The sequence below is a fragment of the Bidens hawaiensis genome, unplaced genomic scaffold, assembly GCF_021521415.1.
Source record: "Bidens hawaiensis isolate Kalapana, Puna unplaced genomic scaffold, B.hawaiensis_p1.1 tig00012956_1, whole genome shotgun sequence".
NCBI lineage: Eukaryota > Viridiplantae > Streptophyta > Magnoliopsida > Asterales > Asteraceae > Bidens > Bidens hawaiensis.
The window spans coordinates 308,301-316,864 of NW_027492084.1; the positions used below are offsets into that span (position 1 = coordinate 308,301).

At 38.8% G+C, this 8,564-nt stretch overlaps 2 protein-coding genes across 2 annotated transcripts; both read left to right on the forward strand.

Annotated features, from left to right (window-relative positions):
• Window positions 1–801: 801 nt before the first annotated feature.
• On the forward strand, window positions 802–2,725 carry LOC143542761 (uncharacterized). Its single transcript, XM_077035278.1, has 3 exons — window positions 802–2,050; window positions 2,332–2,562; window positions 2,657–2,725. The coding sequence occupies exons 1-3, from the start codon at window positions 1,847–1,849 to the stop codon at window positions 2,723–2,725; spliced, it is 504 nt and encodes a 167-aa protein (XP_076891393.1). The 5' UTR covers window positions 802–1,846.
• Window positions 2,726–5,394: 2,669 nt separating this feature from the next.
• On the forward strand, window positions 5,395–6,462 carry LOC143542754 (uncharacterized). The gene is made up of 2 exons (XM_077035273.1): window positions 5,395–5,693; window positions 5,792–6,462. Exons 1-2 carry the CDS (start codon window positions 5,403–5,405, stop codon window positions 6,110–6,112), a joined length of 612 nt encoding a protein of 203 aa, XP_076891388.1. The 5' UTR covers window positions 5,395–5,402; the 3' UTR covers window positions 6,113–6,462.
• The last annotated feature ends 2,102 nt before the right edge of the window (window positions 6,463–8,564 follow it).

Below are 8,564 nucleotides of genomic sequence, written 5' to 3' on the forward strand. Positions count from 1 at the left end.
AATCGAACAGAGCTAATCAGTTGTTTGCCCTTGTTCGTCCAGTCGAGTTGGGGGTTTTGTTGGTTCTTTTTTTGGTCAAAAGCTTCAAAAGGTTTCGAAGGTATGTTCATAAGTTGTTTGTGTAGTTGCTGTTGTTATGTTGGCCGTTTGATTATGTATGATGTAGCTCGTTGTTGATGTTTTGATTGTGTTAGTTGTAGCTTAAGACGATCTTGATGGTGATGTATGCTCTGTTATGATAATATAATTGATGATGATCTATGCTTTTCTAACCGAGTATTTGGGTTCTCTATATGTATGGTTGTGTCCATTAGTTATTAGGTGTTGTGTAGATGGGTGATTCGGGTGTTTATGTTTGTTGTGTTGCGTACTTGGAAGGTTTGTGAAGTTTGTGGAGGCAATAGTTTGTCAGGTGAGATGGAAAAATTGGGTCGTACTATGTGTTGTACATGTTGTCAGTCATGGGAAAACGTCATGCTCATAATAAGTAGGTCAACATGAGTGTTATGTGTAGATGCGTAAGCTAGCGAGGTCTTTGGTTTTGTGTACACCTGTTGGTGCTACTTTGTAGGTTTTGTTATGTAATGTATTGTATGTAGATATGGTATTGTTTGACGTGTTTGTATTGTGTTTGTGTATGAAAGTGTTGTGTAGGTGATTAAAGAGGATAAATATGAAATTGACAGTTAGGTTTGTGTTGCAGGTACTAAGCGGATAAAGCGGATAAAGCCAGGGCTTACAATGTCGTCAAGTAAGTTGTTAATGTGTTCGTTTTTGTTGGTTATGAACATAATAGTTTCGTAATGTGTTCGGTGAGTTGTGTTAATATATGTTTGGTTTATGTTGTGTAGAGAGGAAAAGTGAACGGATTGCGAAGAGAATTAGCTTTTCAAAGTTTGTGAATGATGAGAGGAACCCAATTGATGTTGACATGGAGGAGGAGAGTAATCGTATGAGTGAAGGTTTGTTTTTTTGTGGTTAATCGTTTGTTTTTTGTATTTTAAAAATCATGGATTGTTTTGATAGCAATTAATGGTGGTGTTGTGTTAGTGATTCCATCAGTATATGTTAACAACTAAATGTGTGTGTAGGTAACGTGGAAAACGTTTCGGCAACCAAGAAGGTGCTAAAAGGACAACGTTCGCCGGCTGCGAAGAAACCGATAGGTATGTGTATTTCGTATGAAATGCATGTCGACTGTTTTGTTAGTTGCATATATTTATACGGATGTTCACTAATTTTTGTTTTTAATGGTAGGCGAAGTTCCAGATGATCAAGGTGGATCTCATGGTGGGGGTGGGGCGTCCAAGAGATTAATGGATGTTGATGACGACTTTGTGAACGAGAAACCTACGGTAGTAGTAGGTAATCAGGACCTACTCGTTCCAAAACAAGAGAAATTTAAAAGAAAGCCGAAGCAAGAGAAGTATGACGTGCCAAGTATTAGGACGAGATCATCTCCACACTCTTTGTGTAACGCTATGAAAAAACTTTCGAAAGCACAAAATGAATGTGTGGAGGCAATGGGTTTTGGTAAGTTTTTAACGATGACGGTGGACGGTATACCGGGTAACTTAGGGTACTATGTGTTGGACAATCTTGATACCACCACAATGACTTTAAAACTTACCGAAGGTGGAATAAAAATAACAAAGTCTGGTATTCATGCGTTGACGGGGTTACCAAACGCGGGTGTTGTAATTGCAAAGTCGGATGATGCCAAGTCCGTAATAATCGCAAGTAAAACATGGAAATCTGTTCACGGTAAGGTGATGTGAGCCCCCCGGATATAGACAATAGATTAGGGGAGTATGATGAAACGGGCTGGTCCTTTAAGGTGGATTATATGATGCTCTTCATTGCCACCATGGTTGAGTGTTCTGGCAACGGTAAATGTCTTAAGGCGTTCCTACCATGCTTTAGTAAGGAGTTTGATTTCAAGAGGATTGATTGGTGTGAGGTTATATACCGGAGTCTTAGAGAGTGTACGGACAAATGGAAGCGTGATGAGCGGAAGGCTTACTTTCTCGGGCCGTTGACGATTCTTAGTGTAAGTTAACTAACACTTTAATGGTAATTTGTAGTGTAGTATGTTGACTAATGTTTGTGAAGTTGATTGGAACTAGTTTATAGTTACGTAATAGTCTGGTGAAGGTAGTAAAACGGATGTGGTGTGTTGATATATGTATATACGAGTAGGTTAACGTTAACGTAATTAGTTTGGTGTTGGTGCATGCTAATGAATATGTTGGAATGTTATAGGTTATAAATGTGAGCGAGTTATGTAGTTATGTGTTTTGAAAGTAATTATTTCTTGTGTTGATGTTGCAGTTGTATTATGTTGACACTGTAACAAGTGACAACATACCACATACACTATTTAATCTTGGGATATCTGGCTGGACTTTGGACAAGTTGAAGGAAAGACAGAGTATTGAAATGGCTGGGGGTGGTTTTGGGTTATTTACAATCGAGGAGGTTGGTGTAACAGGTTGCAAGAGGAGTGGTAAAGCCAAAGACAAGAGGAAGGCCAGCAAGTCAATCAATAAATCTCATGTGAAGGTATTTAAGTAAACACGGTATTTAGTTACAGATTATCGTATTAACGGAATATGTTTAACTGAATGTATGAAACTTCCTGTTGACATTTATGTAGGATAAGTTGAAACGTATGGGGGACGTGTTGGACATGATTACCAATGCAAGGATGAGTTTGAGAAAATAACGACAGTCGTGTATGCTGAGTATCCAGGAAATGCAGATTTACGTGTACTTGCCGACAAGTACAAGGAAATAGTTGTAACACAATCGGGGTGGCTAACTGATGTCGGTACATGTGGATGAAAAAAGGTAGCAATCTGATGGAGGTGCGGGTAGAAACTGATCAGCACATGGAAGTTTGCAATCAAGAGGGGAGTCGTGGTAAGAGCGACGATAATAAACTGGAGAAGGGGATGAGTAATAAGGCAGAAGGAAAAGGAGAAAATTCGTCAAGAGAAGTTGTTAGTGTATGCGGGGCTGAACCTATTAGCTCACAGTTTTAGAGTGATCCAGAAGTAGTTAAAGAAATCTGTGATACTGTGGACAAGGTAAGTGATGGTGGGAGTGGTTGCGGGAGTGTTTGCGGGACTGGTGGTGTTGGTTGATCAGTTGGTGGGAGTGGTAGTGGTGGGTCGAAGTTGAATATGATGCCGGGAAATGATGAGGATTTGGATGAGCCGAAATTTAGTTTGGGCCTATGATGACCGTCATTCGAGTCAATCAAAAACCTAATTATTCTAAATAGTTAGAGCAAGTAGGGTATCGTATCACAAGGAGTATGTGGTCAATGTATTCGTGTAACAGATTTCTAATTATGAAGTGAATAATTTTTAGTGATGATCACACAAGCAATAGTTTGAATTTAAAGAACTAAGCAACGAACAAGTAAACGAATATTAAGCAGTTAACAAACAAATCACACTCGGGAATTCAAGTAATCAACCGACAGTTATCTCATGCAACTTAACAGATTAATTATTAATGATTAACTGAAAACTGATGAATCAGACATAACCTTAGACAACAACAATCACTTTACACACGGCACTGGTTATCAAACAGTCCTTGCCAGTGTGACTCAGTTAAGGGCAATCGTATGTTTTATCGTATTTAATCTAACCAAATAATTATATGACTAATTATCTAGAAACTGGTAACAGATGGTTCAAACCAACGTAAACCTAAACCGACCGAACACTCAGAAATACCAAGCATCAATAATCATATATCAATCATCAACAATAATACACAAGTGTTCTTAATCACATGAGAAAAACTGTAAAGATTACAAACTATACATCCCGGGTATGATTAGGAGAAGACTAGCCGAGCATCGTCATCGATAGATCTTCAATTATGATGAGGAAGGCCATTAGGATTGATCAAGAGATGATTGGTAGCCCTGGAATTCACCCAAAATCGCCTAATAGCTGCCGCTGGTTGTCAATCTTGATTAGGATTCGGAAAATAGAAGATATAGGTCAAAATCCGTTTTTTCACATTTTTTAAGACCATCGCGTATCTTGATGGCCATAGACCCTACCCGTCGCGTACGGCGACCTAATAAAACCTCATATTTGGATTCCTCTCGTCGAGAAACCCAAAATTCATATATTATAGGTCCCGTAACTCATTTTCTAGCTCAGGATATGCTCGTTTTACTTCATGGTCGTATTTTGTCAACCAATCTTGTTCAGTTTTAGCATCGGCTTATGATTTCTCATCCATGCTCTCGAATCCTTGTAACACTTTCCAAGACATCAAATCATGCTTTGGTCTTTCCGAGATATCATTCCATGCTCGTACAGGTCTCCCATTTAGCATCTTTAACGATCAATTACCTGAAATACAAAAGCACGTATGAAGTACCAAAGTTCTAACAATATAATCAATAAAACTACATAATTAATACACTAATATATATACAAAATACCCGACCATCACAACCCAAGTTGTTGAAGGGAATTTGCTGAGGACACCAACCACAACAACAATGTCCATTGATAAAAGGTTGGTGGATGATGAGCTGAGGACACGGGAGAATGAAGATAATCAAGAGATGGATAGTGATACTGAACATGTACCCTTGGATGTGTTGTCAAGAATGCTTGCACATAAAGGTAAAGGTATCGTAAGGGAGAAAAGAGAGACACGTTAGAGCTACAGGTTGAGATCCCCGTATATGAAAAGGCCGGTGGACATTAAGAGTAAAGAAGACAAATCTGAAATACTGGTGTGGAGATACATACATGTGACTGGTGGTCCGGAAACGTAAGTTTTTATGTTGCAATTCAAATGTTGTTAATATGTTTGCGTTAATGGTTGTAACCAAGTTGTGTTTATGTGCAGAGAATCAATTTTTGTTACTGATGAAGGTGTGGCAGGGTATAGAGGTGTGTTTGAGTCAATGCAGCCCAACATGGCAATAAGTAGCAACGTCATCACATGTTTCTCCATGGTAATGAATGAGGGGGAGGCGAATAGGAGCGACACGTCACTGTATCGGTTGTTCCTTGGACCCATCGAGCTTGTAAGTAGTGATAGTGTTATATAGTCATAAAGGCTGAATTAAAATTTTTACTAGTAATTGTTGGTTTGTTGGTGTACAATGTTAGTGGAAAGTGCAAGTGGTTCGTAGATGGGAAGCGATTTGGGACATAGTTGTGATGGGCACGTTAGATAAAAACACATAGGTTCTGGTCGAAAATGTTGTCTAGGTAGATAGGTGTGTCTAGTATGTAGTTGGAGTTGGTGAGGTGTAAGTACAATCTAGTTGTGAGCTATGTTTATCGATTGTGTAGCATGCGTTAGTAGTATAACCGTGTTAGTAACCGTTATTGTTTTAATTACAAAAGGGTAGCATGATTGGATTTGAAGATGTCACGTTCACAGCAGGTGTTGGGATGATCAGGGAGAGTATTAGGCGAGCAGTGAAAAATGATGCGAATAGACTAAAAATAAGACCTTATGAGATGTTTGTTATACTTGTTGTGTCCGGTGACCACAGCTATCTGGTATGCTTTGATGTGAAAAATTTAGCTATTGATGTGTTAGATAGTGTTGACAAGTCAGCTAACAAACGCCGGTCGAAAGCGGAGAAGAAGTTGGATGAAGAGTATCTTGGTGTGTGCACGCGTACGGTCATGAAACTGGTTAGTATGTTTTGAATTGTATACTAGTTTTGATTATTTTTTTATTGTTTGAGGGTAAAGTTCCAAGTTGTAAGTTAAATGATTAGTGTTGGATGCAGAAGGAGTTTTTTCTGAGCTATTTGACAATTGTCGATCATCCCAAAGCAAGTCCAATGGAGCGAGTAGAACCAAGATGGTTGAAGTTAAAGTGTACGATAAAGGTTTACGAGGAGTCCGGGTTGTTTATGATGAGGCATATGGAGACGTTCAAGGGTGGAGTGAGCTGCGGGTGTGGGCTAGGTGATGGTTCGTTGAGGTCTAAAAAGGTGTTTCTTGGCTTAATGGTGAAGTATACAACCAAGATCCTGCTCGCTGCCATAAACAAGCGTAAAGGGATTATCGATGAAGCGGTGATGAACGACGAAAGTTTTACAGCCTAAAGGCTACTACCCTAGTTTAATGGTTTTATGTTTTTTGCTTTTATGTTTTATGGTTTTATGTCTTTGGATCTTTTTGGTTAAACAGTTGAACTATGTTTTGTTTGGGCTACGTAAACGGATGTGATCTGATGTGTAGTCGTTTGTGATGTTTCAGCCAGTTACCATGGCTGGATTTTGGGTTTAGGTAATGTAATCGGTTTTAAGTTACGTTATGAACTTGTTATGTTAGCATGAATTTTATGTTTTGTATAATGTAGTTGTTAAGTGGTGAAAACTATTTGCGCGTTTGGATTGTATTGGCAGCCATAGTTTATTGAGTTAGGATGTTGTATGCAAGTCGTAACAGTTATTGTTAGTGTGTTTGGCATTTTAAGGATGCGTGACAAAAGATAGTGGATATAACGGTCGAATGGGTAATGAATCTGATGTGGATAGTCATAGAATGGTTAAATCTAGAACATGTGTTGTGTGTGAAATCAAAGTTGAATGTGTATAAAATGTGGAGGATCGGTGTTATAAAATAAGTTTGCGTGTAGGTGTAGGCACCGAGGCTACATAATCAGATACTTTTAAGACATCCAAGTAATCCATAGTCAGATTTAGTGACAACACACCAACTGGCAAATCTCAGTTAGCAAGTTGTGTGAAACAATTCGTACTAGTGTAACTGATTTTACTAGTGTGTGAACGTTGGTGTGTGTTTATGTTAATTTAGCGGTGTGTGTGCGTTTTTTATTATATAAAACCTACACAGACCCCACCCAGACATATGTGCCAACATAACAAGCCTCGTGGTCACGTGTTAGTGGATACATGCTACCCAAGGTTAGCGGCGACACCAGTACATGTAAACCGTGATAGATACATGGCAAACGTGAGTAGGTAACAAATGTGTGTTGCTTTGCGTGGTTATCTGGTCGGACCAGATGCATAGAGACACATGCGTGGAATCTAGTACGTTACAATCCATTGAGATGGGCTAAGACACAAGGACGTGAACTGTACGCTCAAAGATATAAGTTACGTTGTTAGATGCTGGTGTATATGCGTACGGACGTGAACGTTATTATATGGACGTAAAACACCCCACGAATGTAAGTGCAATCGTCTAGGTATAGATACGAACAATGTGAATGCAAATGCGCGTTCGCATAAGTATTAACGCGCATGGCCAAAAGTATGTATGCAGATGTTTGTCAGAGTTACGTGTGCACGTTCGTGAACACGTGTGCTTGTATGTGCATACAAGCAGCTGTACTGTATGTCATGTGAAAGCAACTTTTGGCGCCTACCGTAGTAGTGGTCGTAAGTACAAGCAGAGTTGAACATACATTGCGACTGACATGGGTACATACGTTTATGAGAGCAAACACTTAGTTTTAAAAAAAGTTGTTGATCAATTAAGTAGTAGTAAATATACGGGTACAGAAGTTTCTAATGGAAAGTATGTACACATGGTTAAACACAATGATCCATGGTTCTGAAAATCATGTTGAACAGCTGGTGATCATGAGGCAGTGCATACCAAAACAAAAAGCGTATAATACTTATCGAGATTTTGATAATGGCTAATGGCTACCTTCATCCGCATGTGCAAGCATATTATGTATGTACAGACTGTGTACACAAGGTCTGTTAACCCGAACCTTGTCTAAATTGTGTATGTACACGGGTTTAAAAAACTGTGTGATACAAAGTTTGTAAAGTGTTTGAACAGACGTACACAACTAGATATTAAGTTATACACACACAAGTAATGATGCAATCTGTATAGAAAATGATGTACATGTTTGTTCAGAAATCCGTTTGTTAACCAAGCGTGTTATTGAGATATACCAACGTTCGCGCATCGAATGAGAGCAAGATACGAAGAGAATGAAGATGTAATAGGAATTAAAAAGTTGGTAATGGGTGTGTGCATAGGTAATTGAAAAAAAATGAGCTTATGAAGAAAACTGTCATTTATTAAACAAAAAGGATAAAGACAAAGGTTATGGTCCGTAAAATATAAAAGGAAAAAAACAAACAAAAACACTTTCATTCATCAGAACTTGATTGGGTGTCACTGCTGTCATCAGAATCGCTAGGTGAGTCCGTTTCAGATGTGTCCACAGGCTCGTCACTTTCCACATATTCCCTTCCCTGTTTCTCCATCATTGCAACCCTTTCTTTTCGCTTTTGGTCCCTGATTTTTCGCCTTTGCTCCCTCTCTTTTCGTTTTTGTTCTTTTAGTAGCATAATTTTTTCGTGGTTACGGGAGTCGTGTCCGTGAACATGTTTGTTACATTTTTTGCAGAATCTTTTTGGTTTCTTGCTTTTTTTTTGCCTTCTCCCCAAGACCTATGTTGCGCTTGTGAGAACCAGAACCCTTGTTTCTAATCCTTATCGGTGGAGTTATTGTGACTTTATCGGGTATTTTGTATCCAACCAAATCTTCAATTATGGCAGACTT

Bases quoted from the DNA above. Each gene is read 5' to 3' on its own strand.
- LOC143542761 (XM_077035278.1), top strand. From the start codon at position 1,847: ATGATGCTCTTCATTGCCACCATGGTTGAGTGTTCTGGCAACGGTAAA. The intron at 2,051-2,331 runs GTAAGTTAACTA...TTGATGTTGCAG, and splicing joins GGCCGTTGACGATTCTTAGT to TTGTATTATGTTGACACTGT. The intron at 2,563-2,656 runs GTATTTAAGTAA...ACATTTATGTAG, and splicing joins TCAATAAATCTCATGTGAAG to GATAAGTTGAAACGTATGGG.
- LOC143542754 (XM_077035273.1), top strand. From the start codon at position 5,403: ATGATTGGATTTGAAGATGTCACGTTCACAGCAGGTGTTGGGATGATC. The intron at 5,694-5,791 runs GTTAGTATGTTT...TGTTGGATGCAG, and splicing joins CGCGTACGGTCATGAAACTG to AAGGAGTTTTTTCTGAGCTA.